Raw genomic sequence first — 20679 nt, 5'->3', positions numbered from 1 at the left:
TTTCCTCTCTTGGGTTCCTTCTTCGTTATTATTTTTTTAATTGTCTCTTTGGAATGATGGGGGGGGTTGGACTAGAAGACCTCCAAGGTTCTTTCCGATGCTTACATTGCAATTATATAATCCCAAAGTCCCCAATACTGGCAACCACCGGGATTTTTGCACAGCCTTGGGGACACCTGTTCCCATCACCCACGGCAAGAGGAACCTTCCCTCCATCCCAATTGCACAAGGAAGCATGCATACTTGGGGAGGGGACTAATAATGGAGAGTCTGGGGGATTTTCACTCTTTGGAAAGCACAAATCGACATTGGATGCACTTCAGCCCCCTGCAAGAAAAAAAATTTGGACCCCAGTGGCTTGCTGGGACGCTCTAGCCCGCCTCCTCCTCTCGGTGGCCGCCGCCGGGGTCGCTCTGCCCCCCTCCAACTCGGTGTCGGACGCTCCGACGCAAGAAGGAGCAGTGACGTAGCGGCGGAGCTGTTGGGGTCACGTGGCCAGGGGAAGAAGGAAAAAAAGGGGGGCCCTTAGGCGACCAATGGGGAGGGGGCGTGCGCGGAGGGCGGGACTTAGTCGGGAAGAAGCCCCGCCCCTTCGCCTCAACCCGCCCTCCTGTCAGGTCGCCGGCCGGCCGGTCGATCTCGCCTCAGGTTGGACTCCCGCCCGCCGCCTTCCTCCTCCTCCTCCTCCTCATGCAGCCTTCCCGGGCCCCCGAGGCGGGCGAAACCGCCCCTGCGCCCGCCGCCATCCAGATTAGCAGGTACCCGCCTCCCGTTGGGCGTCGTTCACCTAGCCCCTGGGCATGTGCAGAGCGCCGGCCGTCCCTGAGGCGGCTCTGGGGCCCCTGCGGACTGGCGGAGAGAGCGCGGGTTGGGAGAGAGAGGACGCCTCTGGGCATGGGCAGAGTGCTGGGGGTTAAAACTTTTAAAATTTTGGTTATATATATTATTCTCTGTGTGTTTGAATACACACACACATGTAAATTAAAAGGAGATATATATCACTTTATACATACATACATACATACATACATATATACACATACATACATATGTATGTGTGTGTGTATGTGTTCGTTTTAGTTGCAAAGTTGTGTCTGACCCATCTATATGTGTGTGTGTGTGTGTGTGTATATACACATACATACATACATACACATACATACACACACATATATAATATATATATATATATATATATATATATATTATATATTTTTATATTTTATATATATTTTATATAATATATATTATATATATTTGTGTGTGTATATGCATATATATGTGAGAGCGAGGATAAGAGAAAGGTAAGTGGATGGATGGATAGATACAGAGAGAAGAAAAAGAGATAGGATGGATAGATGGATGATAGAAGGAAAGAAAGACAGGTGGGTAGATAGATGGATAGGTAGAAAAAGGAGATAAATAGAGATAGAGATTGATAGGAATAGATAGAGGTGATAGACAGAGAGGTGATAGGTAGGTATTTAGATACCGTAGGTGGGTAGGTGGATGGATGGATAGAGATCGTTTGACAGATGGTTAGATAGAGATAGAGATATGATATGTGGACAATACAATATAGGAGATAAAAATTTAAATTTAAGATAAAACCATAAAACAATACTAATAAATAATAAAGCATATAGAAATGTTAGATAAGAGGCAAAACAGTTTTCATTTTGTTCCCTCTCCACGGCATGCTAAGGACAGGTCTTTGCAAAGGGCTCTTCCCTTGCTGGGGGATCCAAAATGTGACAACCAGGTAATCCTGGGGATCGGCACCGACCTGAACCCTGGACAAATTCACCTGGCTGCTTTGGATCCATAAATCTGTGGCGGAAAGCAGGCTGAATCTCACCCAGGCCTTGGACTCTTGAATTGTATTTCATCTCATTTCGTTGGTTCTTTGGGGAAAAAACTTAATTTCATTTTATTTCATCATTTCATTTTGTATTACTTCATTTCGTTCTTTAATTATTTCCTTTTGTGGTTTTATTTCGTTTCTCTCTCTCTCTCTCTCTCTCTCTCTCTCTCTCTCTCTCTCTCTCTCTCTCTCTCTTGTTTCTTGAGCTGCTGGTGCCCTTCCTCGTACTAGCTAAGTGACAACCAAATGCCATTTTTATTCCCATTTGTTTTTATAAAACGGGGGTTTTATCAGCTGAAACCTTCCTTCCTTCCTTCTTTTCCTTTCTTCCTTTCCATTTTACGTTTCCTAGGAAACTGAGCAAGGCTGTTTTTTAAACACCTGGCAATGTGCAACGCTGTCTCCTTTGCCCTGGTTTTTCACCCTGGATTGTGTACTTTGATCGGTGAGGGACGAGTCCATCAAAATGACATTTAATTCCTGCGAAGGGCTTGGCAGGATTCGAACAGGAAATCCAACGGCCTTTGTGGGTTTTTTTTTTACAACAATCGTGCCCGGGCCGCTGCCAAAAAATCCACTTTGCCCTCAAGCGCTTGACACACCCATGGCAGTTGCCCAATCCATAGTTCCCACACGCGGCCTCACCTTTCTCCACTCCCTCCCCTGCCTCCTCTAACAAATGCTGGCTTGTAACCCTGGCTTAATAATGGTTTAGGTCTGAGCTTCCCGGGCCCGCAAGGTCATGGCGCATGGCTGCCAGGTTCAAAGCCTCCTTCGGTGCCCTGTTAGCAGGCAGCACATGCGATCAATTACGGCATCCTCCCGCTCGCTTCCCGCCCCCCCCCGGGGGAATTTTAATCGGCTTAATTTCTCCAGGCAGAGAGATTGATTCCCCAAAGAACCAAATGCTCTTTTATTTATTTTTTTTCCCCCGACAATAATTCTGCTTTGCTTGTTGCTGACTCATGGGCTGGCGGATAGCGCATTATTAAAAAAATCCTGCCTTTGAGAATTGCAAGCGTCTCTTTTTTTGTGGCTTTTGGACTTCAAAAAGGGACCAAAATCTTGATTCACAGATGCTCCCTTCTGGGGGTGTTTTGCGGGTCAGCAAGGTTGCACAAATGCAGCTTGGAGGAGTCGAGCTTTTGAAGTTGTGGCTTTGTGGTGAGGTGTGCCTTTGTTTCGGTTTTCTCATGGCCTCTTGAGCTGCTGCGCCCTGAAAATCGCCGGCATGAATTGGGTTGTGTGAATGAAGCATGTCAACCTGTGTACCCAATGATAGACAGACAGACAGACAGACAGACAGACAGAGATGAGAGAGAGAGAGAGAGAGAGATTAAAGGCACCTTGTAGGTCATCTAGTCCAACCCCCCTCCCCGCCCCGATATCACTTCTGATAGATGGCAGTCCGTTCTCTTCTTGAAAGCCTCCAGGGATGAAGCTCCCACCACTTCCGAAGTTGTGAACCAGCCCGCCCTCTAATCTAACCGTGTCCTCATGCAGGGGCCGAGCATGTCACCGGCTGAGACGCCGCCGGAATAAGCCACATCCTGGTGATTCATAAGCTACCCAGCCGTGTGGGATGGCCATTCTGGCCTCCCCTCCTTCTTTCCTCTCTCTCTCTGCACCTTCGTGGGGACTGTTCCTTCCCCACATGCAACCCTGGTAGGCTGGCTTGCGAAAGAGGAAATTGTGAAGGTTGTTCGTTGTCGCACGCAAAAAAAGTGGAAAGGCGAGTTTGGGACGTCTCGCCTGGCAGAATCCCCGACGCCGTTTCTCTCCGCTTCTGAGGATGCCTGTCCACCTGATCGAGTAGGACTTTCCTTCCCCCACCCCACCCACCCCTTTTGTGGATTGGAAAGGGAGTCCTCGATTTACGGCCATGATGGAGACTGCCCCTTAGGGTCGCAATACGGGTCACCCACATGGCTGACTCGATTTTATCCACCTGTTGTTGTTTTTGTGGCAGCTGTGGCAGCTCTAAGGCTGCAGCCATAGAGCGGCCGCCCTGCTTGTAAAAAGGGAGCACCGCGGTTGTAAAACGAATCCATTGTCTACCCTGGCCTAATGTATGCCGGAAACGGGAAGAAAATGCTGTTTTTCAACAAACAGTGGCTAAATATGGACCAGTTGCCCAACGTGTGGGAGGTGATCGTAGGAACTCCTGGGAAGGTAGCTTCAAACAGTGTCTCAGCAATTGGTTGTAAGTTGAGGACTATCTATTCGGATTTTCGATAAGGGGGAAAGTGGATTGGGGGGCAACCAGGTTGGGGGCTCCCCCAAAACAGGAATGTGTCCTAAAAGGTTTTGTTTGCTTTCAGCGTCTCTGTTGGGAGCCGAGAGCAGGAGAACAGGGACGAGCCAACAAGGAAATCCATCCGTCAAAATAGAGGTGGTTGGAAGGAAGGTCCATCTAGGTTCAGTTCCAAGCAGGGAGAAAGACTCCAGAAACAGGAAGGCCGATTGGAAAGATGGTTTATTGGTGGACAGGACCACATGGGGTTTGAGGTCCTGGTGCAGCTGACCACAGGGGTCTGAGAGTGAGGGGGGTTTTTTTAGACCCTCTCTTGGGCTTTGAACTTGAGCTTCCTGTTCCTGGGGCAACAGCATTTATTCTATTGGTTGCTGTAGAGGTCATAGCTAACTTTGTAAGTTATCTGAGCTAAGTTTGGCTGAAGCTTGGATGATGTAACAAGGAGGCTTGTGTCCCCAAAGGGTGTTGGGCCATTCCTGTTGTGTCTTCATGGCTTTCCTGGTTTGGATCTTGAGTGACGGCTGATCCTTCCCGTCTGCCTTTGTTCAGAAGATCCCATCTTGAATGGATTACACAAACCTGCATTTCCCAAAGCTGGCCTCAGCTTAGTGTCACTGCTGGGGAGGGGAGGGAAATTGTGGCTCTGAGTTTCTGTCTCCCTTTAAGAGTTCTCTTATTTCTCTTTTAGGGCAAATATAACATTCTGCCTTCTTAATAGTTTCTCAAAAGTATTTCATTTTTCTAGGAGAGGGGTGGCTGCTCAAACTTCCTACAATATTCACAATCCAAAATAAAAGGCATTTTTCCCGCCCATTTTCTGACTTCCTTCTTTTTCCTCGCTTTCTCTCGGCTTTTAAAACAAAATTCGCTCAATTCTATTTATTCCAAACAAATTGGCAGTTGTTGCCATCGTGACGGCAGGAGACAGGAGCTGCCGCAGTGGGAAGTGCGAGGAACGGCCGGGGGGCCCTTCTGTCCGTGACTTCACACACAGTCATTAAACGCACAGTCGCAAGCCGAGGACTATCGCTTGTTCAGCTCTTCTAGGTTTTTTTCCCCTTTCCTTCTCTCTCTAGGATCATGCGCCCCGATGACGCGAACATTGCCGGCAATGTGCACGGAGGGACCATATTAAAAATGATCGAAGAGGCCGGAGCCATCATCAGCACCCGCCATTGCAACTCACAATCCGGGGTACGTGCTGTCCATTCACACAACCACTCCGGCAATCCTAGGGTCACAAATATTGGGTCTCTGGGGCCACAAGGGGGGGTACTGTCCACGAAGCAGCCGCCAGTAAAGCAGAAGGGGCTACAGAACAGGCATCTCCAACCGTGGCAATTTTACAGCTTGTGGACTTCAACTCCCAGAATTCCTCAGCCAGCATGCGTGAAAACCACAACTCCCAGAATCCCACAAAGGGCCTGGCTGTCGAGGAGAATTCTGGGAGTTGAAGTCCACACAGGTCGTAAAGTTGCCAAGGTTGGAGACCCTTTTTGCAAAGCGTGGCTATTTCAGGGCGGGGGGTGTGGGGGGCATGGACCGCTGCTCCCTCGACAGCCAGGCCCTTTGTGGGATTCTGGGAGTTGTAGTTCACAGGGTCTGGGAAGGGCCACCTTCGGAAAGACAGCTGTAGAAGAATTTAACTCAGGCAGGATGAGGAAGAGAGAGAGAGGTTGGTCAGCCCTGAGAAAGTAGACCGGGCGAGAAACATCCTGCTTTTGTTTTTGATATCCTAAACATTTCAAATTTAATTCCATTTCGATTTCAGTTTTAATTTCCATTTTAATATCAATTCAGTTTTATTTCCAGCTGAAAGGTTGGGAATAAATAAAATAAACAATTGCCCAGCAGGTGGCGCTGTAGGATAATTGGAAGAGAGAATGAATGAATATACGGTATATATATGTGTTTGTGTGTATACACCTATCTATCTATCTGTCTATCTATCTATATATCCCTCCATCCCTCCATCTATCCATCTATCCATCTATCCATCTATCCATCCATCTATCTCCACAGCTGTGTTTCCTTTTAAAACAGCTGGATAGGTGGAGGACTACCTACCTGCAGGAGGGTTTGGGTCGTCCGTCCGTCCCCCGTCCCCCCCGCTGATGGGATATTTGTATTCCTCCCCCGCTCCCCCTCCTATCCCCCAGGAGCCCTGCGTGGCTGCCCTGGCTCGTGTGGAGCGCACGGACTTCCTTTCCCCCATGTGCATCGGCGAAGTGGCCCACGTCAGCGCCGAGATCACTTACACCTCCAAGCACTCCGTGGAAGTCCAGGTGCAGGTGGAAGCCGAAAACATCCTCACAGGTAAGTCCCGGCGGTTCTTGGGAGACGGGACCAGGTCCATAGATTGGATGGTTTTCTTCTCTTGTAAATGAGATTATATCTGCTGAATACAACTCCGTATAGGTGATGGGAAGGGCGTCTGGTCACTAAACCCTCACTCCATTCAGTTGGATACCCCTCCTTAGCTTTCTTGCATGCCAGGTTCCTGCCTGCTTTTTTAAAAATAGCATTATTGTTGTTGTTGTTATTATTATTAAAATAAAAATAGCCAATCAGCCAAGGATCTTCTGGGACCCCAGAAAGGCATTGTTGGGGGTCTCCTCGAGAAAAAAAAATTCCTTGAGCCTTTTTTTAAGACTCCCTGCTTCACAGTTGCCCCATTTTCCCTCCGTCGCCGATTCTGCCTGAAAGGGCGGGCATTTCTCCCTATGCAGATGTAGTCCTCAACTTACAACGATTCATTTAGTGCCCTTTCAAAACTCCCTCCACCAATGTCTCCCTTAGCGGCACTCCATATTGTGGTCGGCCTGTGAAACGGTGGGTGGTTTAACGATCGAAAAACGCGACACCTTGCAGTAGAGCCTTCCAAAACTCAGACTTGGTACGACCCTCTCAACAATGCGCGCTCCACAGATGTCCTGCGCCCTCCAGATGATGGGCTACGTAGTCCTTCCTTTCCCCCTCTTGAATCCCACCCCTCCCCATAAACGCCTGGCCTTCCACCCAGCCTCTGCCACTGCCAGGAGAAACACGGCCTGTGCCTTTCGGGTTGCAAAAACAACCAGACGTTTCACGCTGAGCTGGAATTTGCAGGACTGCCCTTCCCTTTGAAAGGGGAACCGAACCCAGCATCCCCCGCCGTTCTTTGGGAGGGGCTGCGGAGGAGCTGAGAGGGGAGGGTCAACTGAATCTTACTTGATACAGTATATTTTCTTTAATTTTAATCATCGAGCTTTTTCCACCTTATTTTATAAATTTTCCAAGGTTGCTTAACCTATTTCTTTAAATCCTTAGTGCACCATTACATATCTTCATATCCATTGTATTTTATATTCTTTTCTGTCAGGCCTGCAATTTACTCATCTATACTTAATTCATTGTTCCAAAAAAATTCACATATTTCCAACACAGAAAAAACAACAACCAAACAACACCCCTATTATTGCCGATTTCTAGATGCCACCCCTGTTGTTAACATATCACATCCCCTGTTTCTTGAGGCTGCTCTGAAAATATGATCTGTATTTTGCTAGCTGGAGAAACGTGATTGCATCCCTTCCAAATGTCCTTGGGGGGCGGGAGAACAACACGGATGGAAACTTAACTGCGTAGCTTTGATGTCCATTTCTTAAGACGGAGCCAAAGAAGCAGGTGTCTCATGACTGTCCCTGGCCCAATGTCTCGCGATCTGCCCATTCACAGCCCCTTCCTTTCTCCTTAGGTGCAAAGAGAGTGACCAACAGGGCCACTTTGTGGTACGTCCCTCTTTCTCTCCACAATGTGAACAAGGTTTTGGAAGTGCCTCCAATCCAGGTGAGTCTGGAAGGAAGAAAACAGGTGATACTCATTTATATCTGGGGGAAAAAAATGAACCTGATTCTTTCGTTTAGTTCTTTGGATCCCTGTTGGCAGTTTTTTCCAAATTCAGTTGTTGACTATCCGCTCGTCTCTAATTCGTTGTGTTTCCAGCACAGAGCACAACATGGAATCCATTAAAAACCACAAAACCACAATTTTCACACTTATGACCGCTGTAGCATCCTCTTGGTCACGTGATCAAAATCCAGATGTTTGGCAACTGGCATGTACTTATGACAGTTGCAGTGTCCCGGGGTCACGTGATCCACAAGCAAAGTCAAGGGGAAGTAGGATTCACTTAACAAACCATGTTACTTAGTTAACAACTGCGGCGATTCACTTAACGATGGGAAGAAAGGTCGCAGAGTGGGGCAAAATTAATGTAACAACTGTCTCACTTGACTTTCCTGCTAGTTTGAGCGGAAGGACCAGGAGGAAGAAGGGAGACGACGTTACGAGGAACAGAAGCTGGCACGTCAGGAGACCAAAGAGAGGAACGGCGATGTCATTGTGCCCGTGATCAATCCAGGTACGGTGAGCACCTGTCTGGCATATGGAGAGACCTGCCTGCACATTTATTTCTTACATTTCCAGCATGTGTGTTTTTTGTTTGGGTGGCGGTAATCTCTCATTGTGGCAACACATTGGTGAGTTGAGTTGAGTTGACTTAAGTAGTGAAGGCTGTGATTGAGTTGGGTTGAGTTGGATCGGATTGAGTTGATTGACTAGCTTGGGTTTGGGGTTGGTGATTGGGTTGGGTTGAGTTGTTGAGTTGGGTTGATTTAGTAGCTTGGGTTTTGATTGGGTTGGGTTGAGTTAAGTTGGGTTGAGTTGTATTGCATTTAGTTGAGTTGATTTAGTAGCTTGGGCTATGATTGGGTTAGTTTGGGTTGGGTTGAGTTGACTTAGTAGGTTAGGCTGTGGTTGGGTTGAGATGAGTTGGGTTGATTTAGTAGCTTCAGTTGTGATTGGGTTGAGTTGAGTTGGATTGGGTTGGGTTCATTAACACAGTTGATATAGAATCACCACAGTTGTTAAGATCGGAACAGGGTTATTAAGTGAATCTGGCTTCCCCATTGGCTTTGCTTGTCAGAAGGTCACAAAAGGGGATGACAGCCATCATAAATATAAGTCAGTTGCCAAGCACCTGAATTTTGGTCATGTGACCTTGGAGATGCTGCAATAGCCATCAGTTTGAGAAAACTTTTTCAGTGCCAGTGGAATTTCCAACAGACACTAAACAAATGGACATGAGTCAAGGACCACCTGCCTATCCCTTTAAAAAAAAGTGAAATTTCATTCCTTGGATTGCTTTGCTCCCTTGCCTGGTGCCTAGACAAGCACAGAAATAAGAATAACTGAGTTGGAAGGGACCTTGGAGGTCCTCTAGTCCAACCCGCTGCTCTAGGTGGCTGCTGGAAAACGGGGCTCCCCTACCTGCTCTGGCTCTCCTCTTGTAGATGGTTATTTCTGCATGATATTGCACCTGGCTTACCTGCCTCTCTCTGTTTCTTTTCACTGCTTTCCAGACAGACAAAGTAAAGGTAAGGTTGTTCGAGATGAATTAACTGAGTTAAACCAAAGGTCTGCGAATGCTGGCTTGCAAGGGCTGACATTTCTGCCTCTTGCTTAATACCAGGGGAGCTGCTTAATTGCCTTGACACTCTGACTCACTTGCTTTGATTCTTTAAATTTCGTAATAATAGGAGTGGACTTTTTCCTTTGGGGATTTTTCCTTTGGGGAAAATGTCAATATATTTTCTTTATTGATCAAGTCATCCTTGTTAACATTTGAAAAGAGTATAAACAACAGGGGAACAGTGATCAACTTTCAGTAATCTTGGTCTGGAGGGCTTTGTTATTACTTCACACCTAGTTGTAGTCCTTGAGTCCTCCTCCTCCACCCTTTCCTGTGGATCTGTGCTGCTAGAAACCAGATCCCGGATCTAGCTGGGAAGGCAATTCTTGGTGGGCCCCATGATTGGTGGGTTTGAAGCAACTAAATGAGGGAGGCCAGATGTAGAAGTTGGTATGGACACCACCTCGGTCCTCAAGTGTCCCTGAGCAGGAGGTTGACCTTCCCTTGTCAACAGGGGTGGAAAGTAGGTTGAGGGCCACTTTGGATAGATGTCCATCCTTCGATGAATTGAGCCCAGCCTTGTTTCTCCTTCCGTTCTCCTCCTCCGAGGAACTTCTTGTAGGCTCCACAGAGGGTAGGATTGGGTCCTTGGCTTCCGTCCTCGCTTGTCCTTCCACTGCTTATTTCTCTTCCCAGAGCCCTACACCGTTGGATACAGCCAGTCCAGTCTCATCCATCTGGTGGGACCATCCGATTGCACCATGCATGGATTTGTTCATGGAGGTAAGTCCTAGCAGAGCCTTAACTGGTTGGCTTCTTCCGGGCCATGTGGGTGTTCCTCTGGAGCGCCCTACCCTCCACCCTTACCCAAGGCCCAAAGAACTCTTCCCCACCTGGTCTTCAACATCTAGATTACTTTCCAGAGAGTGGATGAGCCTCAGACGTAGGAGTGGTTGCTATAGGAACTTTACACGGTGGAGGAAGCTGGGGAATTTAGACCCCTGTAATTAAAATCATTCTTGAGGGAGGTCGGAGGTGGGGGGGGGGGTTTCAAAGGGGGAGGGGGGCATTTTGAACTGAAGAGCCAGTCGGGGAAGTTTAATAGATTTCTCCTTTTTTTTCTCCTTACCGCAAAGAGTGGAGACAGAAATATATTGATATTCATTCAGTGGATATAAGCCGCCCGTCCTGCGATCAGGGCCAGTTTAGCCTAATGGGGAAGGTGCCGGGTTCGAAAGTGGGAGGCAACTGAGTTCCAGTCCATCTTAGGCATGAAAGCCAGCAGGGTGACTCTGGGACAGTCCCTCTCTCTCTCTCTTCTCTCTCTCTCTCTCTTTCTCTCTCTGTCTCTCTCTGTCTCTCTCTCTCTCTCTCTCTCTCTCTCTCTCTCTGTCTCTCTTTTTCTCTCTCTTTCTCTTCTCTCTCTCTCTTTCTTTTCTCTCTGTCTCTCTCTCTCTCTCTCTCTCTGTCTCGCTCTCTGGTCTCTCTTTCTCTCGCCTTCTATCTCCCTGAATTGACCCCACCCCGACGCTCGCACAGGCCTCCCGGTTGAAATCTCTGCTTCGCTTCCTCTCTCTGTCCCACCCACCCTCCGCCCACCTGACACCTGACCCCACCCCGGTTGTCATTAATACACGTCATTTAACCCAAATTTCTCTCTCCGGTCCCTCGGGACACCCGGCTTCCAGCTTCCTTGCCCAAAGATCCACGTAGAAGAGGTGGAATTAATTCTGAATTTTTCAAGGCAGGAACGGGGTTAGCATGACCCGCTGTGGAGCACAGCAGCCACAAACACACCCACACACATCCCATTTGTTGTGTTAGGAAGACATCAGGGTGTGTGTGGGGGGGTAGGGGTTTTGTTTTGTTATCGTTGTTGTCTTTCTTTGTTTAGATCCTGCTCTTTTATTAAGATGAGGCCCCAGGGAAGACAACAGCCTTGCCGGCTAGGAGAGAAAGAGAGAGAGAGAGAGAGAGCTGTGCTATTTTTAGCCAGCGTTTGGCTCCTTATTAGTCAGAGTAGCCTGGCTGGGAGCTGGGTAGAGGGGATTAGCTCTGCAATTCGAAGCAAGGAGGTTTAATTAATTGTCTTTTGCAGGGCCTCCAGCTCTTCGGCAAGCTTGCAATATTTTTTTCCCCCTCCCCTCCACCTCCCTCAAAGCTTGGGTTGTAGGAACCACACACACACATACACACAGACAGACAGGTTGGGAGTATTTTTGCAACCCCGTTTCAGAAAACCGAGGTGGGCTTGACTCCGCTTCCTTGCCAGAAGGCTCCGTCCATCCTCCGTCCTCTGTCTGGACTGACGGACAGGGAAATGCCAGCATTCATGGCTTGAGAGCTCTACTGATTCACATTGTGCCTTCGTCAGGTTTAGACGTAACTCGAGGCAGCAAGCATGCCTAACACTCCTTCCTCCCCCTCCTGTTTTCCCCACAACAACCCTGTGAGGTGGATTGGGCCGGGAGAGAGAGAGGGGGGGGGATATTGGCCCAAAGTCACCCAGACAGCTTTCGCGCCTAAAAGCAGGACTAGAACTCCCCGTCTCCTAATAATTGGCAAGAAAGACTGGAAGCGGTTCATAGAAGGGCCGTGAGACTGACCAGGGACCAGGAAACCTATCCCTGCAAGGAGAGGTGGAAAGGAACAGGGTGGACACACCTACCCCTGAAGGGCTTCCTTGAGGCCACCTAGAAGGTTCCCTCGCCACCTCCACTCTCATAGAAAGCACAGAGCCAAGCTTCTAGAAGACTCTCAGCCGATGGTCAGGGAGACGTTGAGCCCCTCCAACTGGCCTCCAGAATGGGTGGGCGCTCCCTCACCGGAGGTCTTCAAGAAGAGACTGGACAACCATTTGTCCCGAAGGGAATAGGATCTCCTGCTTGAGCAGCAGGGGTTGGACTAGAAGACCTCCAAGGTCCCTTCCGTACACGGGCTCCTTCCCGGTTGGAGCCTCTTCCACCAGCCGCGGCCTCCGTGACTCCCATCTCTTGTCCTTCCTTCCAGGGGTGACCATGAAACTCATGGACGAGGTAGCTGGAATCGTGGCTGCTCGCCACTGCAAAACCAACATCGTCACGGCTTCTGTGGACGCCATCAACTTTCACGAGAAGATCAAAAAGGGTAAGCGGAGGGCCCAGACCCTTGCGGTCAGCAAGACCTTTCCCGTGGCTTAGGACAAGGCGTCCTTGATTTACATCCGTTCGTTTAGTGACCGAAGTTACATGTCACGGTTCCCGGCATTCACTCATGAGCCTCGAGCCGAGCTTCAAAAGAATCCTAAAGATTTATTAGGAGCAACATGTCGGCATGATCCCAGTTGATTCACTTAATGACTGTTGCAAGAAAGGTCATAAGTTCACTTAAAAAATGTCTCGCTTAACATTTGGGGTTCAACTGTAGTCGTAAGTCAAGGACTGCCTGTAGCACATTCCATCCTTGTCTATGTCTGGTTAAGTCGATGATCCAGAGGGAACCTCCAAAAGTTGGGTGCAGTTGAACCACACGAGGCCAGGTGTTGTCTACAGCAGAAGTGGACGCAGAATGAATCAGTGGAATGAATGGCTTCCTTCCAGAAGTTGGGGGTTGCCCCATCACTGGACGTGTTCGAGAAGAGACTGGGCTGCCATCTGTCAGGAATGGTGTAGGGTTGGACTAGATGACCTACAAGGTCCCTTCCGACTCTGCTACTCTCTTAAATCCCTTTGGATTTTCTCTGCAATCCTGGCCCACGGGGAGCTGTCCAGGGTGCTGATTCGCTCGGTCCCCAACTCCGATGCTTTGCTCAGCCTGGAAGACCATTTCGGGGGTGTCCTTCTGTGTGTTGCCGTCGTTGCCCCTTGCAACCCGGCCGGTGTTACGTGAGGTGCTCTCGTTGCTATGTTTGTTGAACACACGGCGGCATTTATAAGCGGGTCTCCGTACTCCGCGGAGGAACATTTTATGGGATGGTTTTGATGGTCATACCGCGTCTTCTTCAAAGCCCTCAAGCGGGTTTCAAGCGGATCCATTGAGCATCTTAAGAAGTTCGTGGATGAGAACGTGGGCCGCTCAAGGGGGAAAAGAAAGATCTAATTTGATTTTTTTTAAAGAAGCCTCCCCTGATTATTTTCTTAAGCCAATGTTGAGATTATCCTGGTCTATTTTGGTTTTCGTTTTCAAGCCGGCTGCTTTATTTAGCTAATTTGGGAGCAATCCTTGTCCTAAATGCTCTCGGCTGAATTTTATTCCCCTCCATCTACGGATAGTCCTTGCCTTATGGACACAATTGAGCCTAACGTTTCCATCGCTAAGTGAGACCGTTGATTTCGGCCCCGTTTTGCAACCTCTCCGAATCTCTATTCCAAGCACGTAAAACCCAGCAGCCATCCGAACTCCCCGTCCCAAATGAGGAAGCCACCGCCTGCTGTTCATTATGGACGCTCGGTTGGCTTCCTCTCTCAGCCTGGGCAAATTCTCTTCCAGAGATGCCAGGAAGCGGGTGGAGCCCGGAGGGCTGGTGTTGTAGGTTCTGCCCCAGTGCTCCACTTTAGCTCCTGGGCAAGCCCACCGGCCAGCCCACCCGGCTTCGCAGACAGCTCTCTCCTTGAGGCCTCCTGTCTCGGTTAAAAATAGGACCCCCAGGGGGGCTTCTAGCCTCCGTCAGAGGCCCACAGTGTGTGGTCAGAAGAAGGGTGCCGGTGGTCAGGAGCAGCCTTGTCTGGTTGAAGGAAATCTAAGCTGGCATCTCCTCAGGCCAGGATGGGGGGAAGGCATTGCTGGCGGGCCAAGGTCTGGGGGTCCACAGGTCCGAGGCAGGAGGAAAGAGAGAAGGAAGGAGGTGGATGGGCAGTTTGGCCAGCGGTCGGACCTCAAGAGGGAGGATGCCAAGAGGGCCACAGAACGGATGGAGAGATGAACGGAGGGATGGATGGAGAGATGGATGGGTGGAGAGCAATAGCAATCGCCCTTAGACTTATATACCGCTTGCTCGACCTCCCCCTCCGAATCAGACTCCAACAAGGGCAGGACAATCAGCTCCAGACGGGTTGTGCCGACATGTTTGCTCCTAATAAAAATCCCTCGAAGTTTTTGAAGCTTGGCTCAATGACCTAATGAGGGAAGCTGCCGGGATCCTGACGCTGTCCCTTGGCCAAGACCCTCCTGGTCTCCGGAGGACCCTCCCTCACACGTGTCCTCTCCATCCTGCAGGGAGCGTGCTCACCATTTCCGGCCGCATGACCTTCACGAGCAACAAGTCCATGGAAATCGAGGTCTTTGTGGACGCCGACCGCTTCGTGGGGGAGCCCCAGGACCCGTACCGGGCGGTCAGCGCCTTCTTCACCTACGTGTCCCTCAGCAAGGAGGGGAGACCCCTCCCCGTCCCGCAGCTGGCGGTAAGTCGGTTGTTGTGGGCCTTCGCGGGAACGGTTTCAAAGCCAACCACAACGTCTCTGGGGTTTTTGTTGAGTTTCCAGCTCGGTTCCCAGGGTCTGGTTTCCTCAAAATTGGGGAGTGGGCTGGAGGACCCCAAAGTTTCCTTCTACAAGCCAACCGCTGCGTTCCTAAAAATCTGCCGAAATACTTGGGCCGTGGTTCAGCGAAACCAAAGTGTATAAAATATAAAAATAATTTGGTTTTTCTGTGCGTGCGTGTGTATAAAAAGAGGAAGTGCCCCTCACGCATCATCACAAAAGCTCCAGAACCATAAAGCCTACAAACTTGAAATTTGGCCCGTAGGTTCCTCCTTACGTCCCAGCCGTAAGTCGAAGACGACCTGCACAAACTCCGAAAACAAAGCAAAAAATATATATACAAAGACAAAAACTAAATAAATAAATAAACAAACAGGGTGTTTTTAAAAATGTGCATTAAGAAAACCCACAAACAGACACACAAAATAATCCTCTCTGGTGGAATAGCTGTTGTATTCTTTGGTTTCTCTCCTCCTCCTCAGCTGCCGACCCCCACCCCAGAAAAAAGGCCCTTTTCTTTCCACAATGGCCCTGTTGAGATGGTGGAGTCATCGGGCTGCAAGGGACCTTGGAGGTCCTCTAGTCCAACCCCACCCCAAAGGGGAAAAAAACCCCTCCCTTAAAAGGCCCAGAGACCCCTTTTCCTCCACCATTTAGCCTCCCAAGACCTTAAAATCCCCCCAAGGTACACCCTAATTTTAGCGTCCCTCTCTCTGCCCCCCACCCCCAAAATGCAATAAAATTGCAATGCAATAAAATTAAAACAAATCCTCTCTTTATTTTTTTCTTTCGCTTGCAAAGATTCTCCTGTTTTGTTTTGGTTTTTCTTTTTGCAAAGCCTGGTGAATTTTGAATTTCCTCCATTTCTTGATTTTTTTTTTATCGGCCTCCATCTCTCTTCCCTCCCCCCGTCTCTCTCTCCCCCCTCGCACTACCTGCTATTGTTGGTTTGCCTTCCCGTCTATTTTTAGCCATTGCGGCTTGCCAAGATAAAAACCCCGGCGACGCAGGAGGGGGGGGGGGTCAAAGTGGGCCATTCCTCGATTTATGCGCTACGCCTCTTGGTCTCCCTCTCTCTCTCTCTCCCTCTCCAGACACACACACACACACACACACACACACACACACACACACAGAGGGTTCCTCCGTTGTGGCATCGAAGTGTTTTTCCGTGCATTGCAAGGCAAGTCTCTCCAGCATTTAAATGCCCCCTTTCATGCCCCCCCAAAAATTTCTCTGTTCTTTCTTGCCGCTTTTGAGAGGGAGGGAGGGGGGAGGAATTCCTTCCTTCCCTCCCTCTTTCCCCTTCCTTCCTTCCACCCTCCCCATCCCTCTTTCTTTCTTTCTTTTTCTTTCTTTCTTTCTTTCTTTCTTTCTTTCTTTCTTTCTTTCTTTCTTTCTTTCCCTCCTTCCTTTACTTTCTCTTTCACTTCCTCCCTCCCTCCTTTCCTTCCTCCCCATCCATCCACACATCCATTCTATCCATCTATCCCCCTCCCTCCTTTCTTCCCCCTTCTTCCTCTCCCCCCAAAGAAGCTGCCCTCCTGCCAAACAGACAGGCCTTCCCTTTCCCCTGCCCCCCGCTCTCTTCTGGGGGGCAGGCAGGACCCCCGTCCCATCTGGCACCCGCCCGCCTCCCAGCATCCCCGCTGGGCTTTCCAAGCGCCTCCGAGGGGGCCGCTGCCCACGTATCTCCTCCCCCCTTCCTGTGGGGCTTCCTCCTGCTGGAGATCATGGGGGCTCTGTGCTGTGATGCCCCCCCACTCCTGACCTTCAACTAGGCAGCCCACCCCGTTAATGAGGCTCCTAACCGCTTATCAGCAGCCGGCGGTGCCCACACGCAGCTGGCGAGCTCCTTGGGGGGAGGGGCTGTGCCAAATGCCAAGAAGGGAGGAGAAACACCCCCCAAGATTTTTATCCCCAGGGGTGCCAACCCGCCCCCAGCCCTTCCCAGGTGGATCACCTGGAAACCTCCCGTCCTCGGGGCTGCCGAGGAGAAAGAGGGAAAGAGAAGAGTCCGGAATGAAGGTTCGAGGCTGGGAATTAAATTCTCTGGGCACAGGAGAGACCAGCAGAAGCACGATTCTTCTTCACTGGTCAGAGGGGACCCTGGAGGTCATGTAGCCCAGCCCCCACCCCCACCCCCCCAATGCAGGAAGCCAAGCTGAATTATGGAAGCCTAGAATGGAAAGGTTGGAAGGGACCCTTGGAGGTCATATAGGCCAACCCTCCCCCCCCATGCAAGAAGCCAAATTGAAATACAGACACCTAGAATGGGAGGCTTCGAAGGCACCACGGAGGTCATCTAGCTCTGCCCCTTATCTGATGCAGGCATCCAGTTTAGAGTCCTAGAACAGTCTTGGGACCCAGCCCTGCCTCAACACACACACACCACACACACACACACACACACACACACACCGCCTCCCCCATTGACTCTGAGCCCAAAGACCCCCAGGCGCCTCTCTTTGATCCCCTTGAGTGGGAGTCTCTTTGGAGTTCTGGTGCCTTTGATCTTTGAAAACCCGGCATCTCCTTCGGCTCTTCCAAGGGGGCCTCTTGAGACTGCAAAGCAGGGCCCCCTCCTCCCCTCCCCACACCAAAACCACGGGACCTTCTCCCCCAAAACAACCCATCACAAAAACTTCTGTGATGCGGATTAAATCGAATCCTGCCAGTCAAGGCCTCTCGAAGCCCCCTTCTGCCTTCTGGAGGAAGAAGCAGGATGACAAGGGACCTTGGAGGTCTTCTAGTCCTCAAGGGGAGACCCTGGCCCGTAGCATTCCTGACAAATGGCTGTCCAGTTGGAGCCCTTGTCTTTCTCTTTTTCTTTCTTTCTTCCCTCCCTCCATCAATATATCCTTCGACCCTCTGCCTGCTTTCCTTCCTTCCTTCCTTCCTTCCTTCCTTCCTTCCTTCCTTCCTTCCTTCCTTCCTTCCTTCCTTCCTTCCTTCCTTCCGCCCTCTTATTTCCTGTCCTCTGCTCCCTTCTGGAGCCCATCCACCCGTTGGTTCTGGACCAGAGGAGCTCCCCTGTGCTAAGAGACTCTATCGTTGTGACACTGCTCGTCTCCCTACCACAGAAAAAGCTGCCTTCCTTCTTTTTTTTCTTTCTGTCTTTTTCTTTCTTTCCTTCCTTCCTTCCTTCCTCTGTCTCTCTCTCTCTCCCTCTCTCGTTAACTTGCGTAGTGGACTGTGGGAACGTAGCTCTCGTAATAGATCTTCATTTCAGAAAAGCATTTTGGCAAACTCCCTCTGGCCACCCTGAGCCGGCCGAGGGAGCCCACGTCCCGTGTGGGAAACGACGACTCACCCACATCTCTCCCCCTCCCCTTTTTGTTTCTCCCCCCTCCCCCACAGTTGGAAACCGAGGACGAGCGGCAGCGTTTCGAGGAAGGGAAGACCCGCTACTTGCAAACCAAAGCCAAGCGCCAAGCACAGATGCAGCCCCTCACCCAACAGTGACTCAGGCCAGAGACCTCCTCAATCCCCACCCCCAGTTGGAAGAGGGGGGGAGGGCCGTGACATCTCCCCCGGGGTGGGGCCACCCTCTCCTTTCCAGCCAAGATGCATTCCGTCTTCTCTGCCCCCATCGTAGCTAGCCGGGTGGGCCGGGGGGCCGTTTTAGACAGGGCGGGGGGGGGGGAACCCGAGGAGGAGGGGGGGACACCACCCACAGAGATGGGGGTTTGTTTTTATTAACCATCTTCGGATAAGGCACCCCCAGATTGGGCGAGGCCCGTCTTCACCGTCCCAAGAAACACAACAGGCTTCGGTTTCACAGCCCGCGAAGGCCAGTTCTTCTCCCCCCCCCTTCACATTCTCAAAAGCCCCCCCTGGCTCTCTTCCTCCCCGTCTTTGGTGTCCGTGTGTCTTGTGCAGATGTGTATGTTTGCCTAATTTATTCAGTGAGGGTTGCGAATAAAGGTTTGGTGCCTTTAAACCTGTGGGCCGTTTCCTACCTGGGGGGGGTGGGGGGGTGGGGGCTGTGTTCCTCTCGGCCCCTCCACCCAAAACTTCACCGAAAGCCGAACCAGGATTTTGTCCAAAACGGTCACTATTAGAAGCCGTGGTGGATTTGTCGAAAGGGAACTCGGCTCCCCTTATTTTTACTTCTTATTTTATTTTGGAACAAGGTAACTTGGTTAATAGAGGGCGGGAATGTAATATATCTCGATTTTTTGCAAGCCAGCGTAGCCTGGGGGGGGTGAATGCAAGGCCACCCTTGCAAGATTGTGCCCCCTTTTGCTCAGCCCATGAGGGCCAAAGGTGTGGGGACTCCGGAGAGGGTGCAGGGAAGAGCAACGAGGGGCCTGGAGGCTAAAACCTCTGAAGAACAGGTGCAGGAATTGGGCCTGTCTAATCTAGCGAGGAGAAGGCCCAAGGGGGGGGGGGCACGAGAGCAGCCTTCCGGTATTTGAGGGGCTTCCCCAAAGAAGATTTGGGGCTCCAATTATTTCCCAAAGAAGGCGGGACGAGAAGCAACGGATGGAAACTCACCCAGGAGAGAAGCAACTCCTGGAATTAAGGAGGCATTTCCTGACCGGGAGGACAATTCACCAGTGGAACTGCTGGCCACCAGAAGTTGTGGGTGCTGCCACACTGGACATTTCCAAGAAGAGACTGGACATTTGTCTGGAACGGTATGGGGTCTCCTGCTTGAGCAGGGGGTTGGACTAGAAGACCTCTGAGGTCCCTTCCGGCTCGATTCGGATCGATCTACGGTACAGGATCTGTGACGAACATCAAAACCACTCACAAATTGACAAGCTGTCAGGAAAGTCCAAATGAATGTCAAAAGCACTTTGATGGGGGGGGGGCTAGCAGCCCCCCCCAAATGGTCCTAAGTCAAGGACTGCACACGTCCCCATGCGGAGACCCTTCCGACCCCCCCTCAGTGGCTTCCGCGGGTTTCAAGACCCAAGTTCCATGGTGAAACATCTGCTCGCTTGTGCGGAGAGCGTTAAAGTGGGGAGGGGTCCCTGCCCGCCCCACCCCCACCCCCACCCCCTGCTCAGAACCTCCCCAGACGCGATTCCCCCAAATGCCTCTGGGGTCAATTGGCTTTTCCCCAGCTGAGCTAACACAGAGCCCATATTTGAGGCCCAGGCGGGTCCCCGAGAGGCCCCCAACTGTTATCCTCTTTCCCCAGTTTGCACCAGGGTAGAACCCCAGGGCTGGAAGGGAACCTCAGAGGTCTTCTAGTCCAAACCCCGGCTCCAGCAGCAGACCCATCCCATCCCGGTTACGGCGGCCCTGAAAAAAAAAAAAGTGACTTGGGACCATTATTTTGTTTTTCCACGCAAGGGTTTCGGCATCGCCCTTGGTCACGTGGCCAGAATTCGGGCACTTGGCGACTGGCTCAACTTTATGGCAAGGGCAGCAGGGGCTCCAGGCAGTGGGCAAAAGGAGGGGAGGGGAGGAAGAGATGAAGAAAGGGAAGGAGGAAGAAGGGAGGGAAGAGAAGGAAAGGAAAGGAAGAGGGAAGGAAAGGAAAAAATAAGGAAGGAGGAAGAGGGCTGGAAAGGAATGGAAAGGACAGAAATGGAACGGAAAGAGGGAGGGAGGAATAAGAAGTAAGGGAGGAAGGAAGGAAAGCGAGAGAAGGAGGGAGGAAAGAAGGGAGAGAACGGAGGAGAAGCCCCATTCCTTC

General features: G+C 50.6%; 1 protein-coding gene and 1 long non-coding RNA gene across 7 annotated transcripts; one reads left to right on the top strand and one right to left on the bottom strand.

The window, feature by feature from the left end:
• The first annotated feature begins 239 nt into the window (after positions 1-239).
• Positions 240-18969, top strand: ACOT7 (acyl-CoA thioesterase 7). Of its 6 annotated transcripts, none has more exons than XM_087914987.1 (10): positions 560-758; positions 5195-5312; positions 6278-6434; positions 7855-7946; positions 8406-8520; positions 9521-9535; positions 10267-10353; positions 12580-12696; positions 14764-14948; positions 18387-18969. In XM_087914987.1, the coding sequence occupies exons 1-10, from the start codon at positions 691-693 to the stop codon at positions 18489-18491; spliced, it is 1059 nt and encodes a 352-aa protein (XP_087771113.1). In that variant the 5' UTR covers positions 560-690; the 3' UTR covers positions 18492-18969. The 6 variants fall into 6 exon arrangements, with proteins under 6 accessions (XP_087771114.1, XP_087771113.1, XP_087771115.1 ...); XM_087914989.1 differs by lacking the exon at positions 560-758 and adding an exon at positions 3516-3676; XM_087914991.1 differs by lacking the exon at positions 560-758 and adding an exon at positions 3713-4067.
• On the bottom strand, positions 2116-3482 carry LOC148124440 (uncharacterized). Its single transcript, XR_015739850.1, has 2 exons — positions 3353-3482; positions 2116-3128 (listed from the first exon to the last, which is right to left on the bottom strand). It is a non-coding gene; the product is annotated as an uncharacterized LOC148124440 (long non-coding RNA).
• Positions 18970-20679: the final 1710 nt, after the last annotated feature.

Source organism: Pseudonaja textilis, chromosome 18 (genome assembly GCF_049901715.1).
Source record: "Pseudonaja textilis isolate UNSWEBS1 chromosome 18, rPseTex1.2, whole genome shotgun sequence".
Taxonomy (NCBI): Eukaryota; Metazoa; Chordata; class Lepidosauria; order Squamata; family Elapidae; genus Pseudonaja; species Pseudonaja textilis.
This window is presented reverse-complemented; position numbering and strand designations above follow the sequence as displayed.

What these genes read in the sequence shown, in the direction of transcription:
- ACOT7 (XM_087914987.1), top strand. Translation starts at nt 691, where the DNA reads ATGCAGCCTTCCCGGGCCCCCGAGGCGGGCGAAACCGCCCCTGCGCCC. An exon ending in AGCCGAAAACATCCTCACAG is followed by an intron (nt 6,435 to 7,854) that starts GTAAGTCCCGGC and finishes CTTTCTCCTTAG; the next exon opens with GTGCAAAGAGAGTGACCAAC. An exon ending in TCACGAGAAGATCAAAAAGG is followed by an intron (nt 12,697 to 14,763) that starts GTAAGCGGAGGG and finishes TCCATCCTGCAG; the next exon opens with GGAGCGTGCTCACCATTTCC.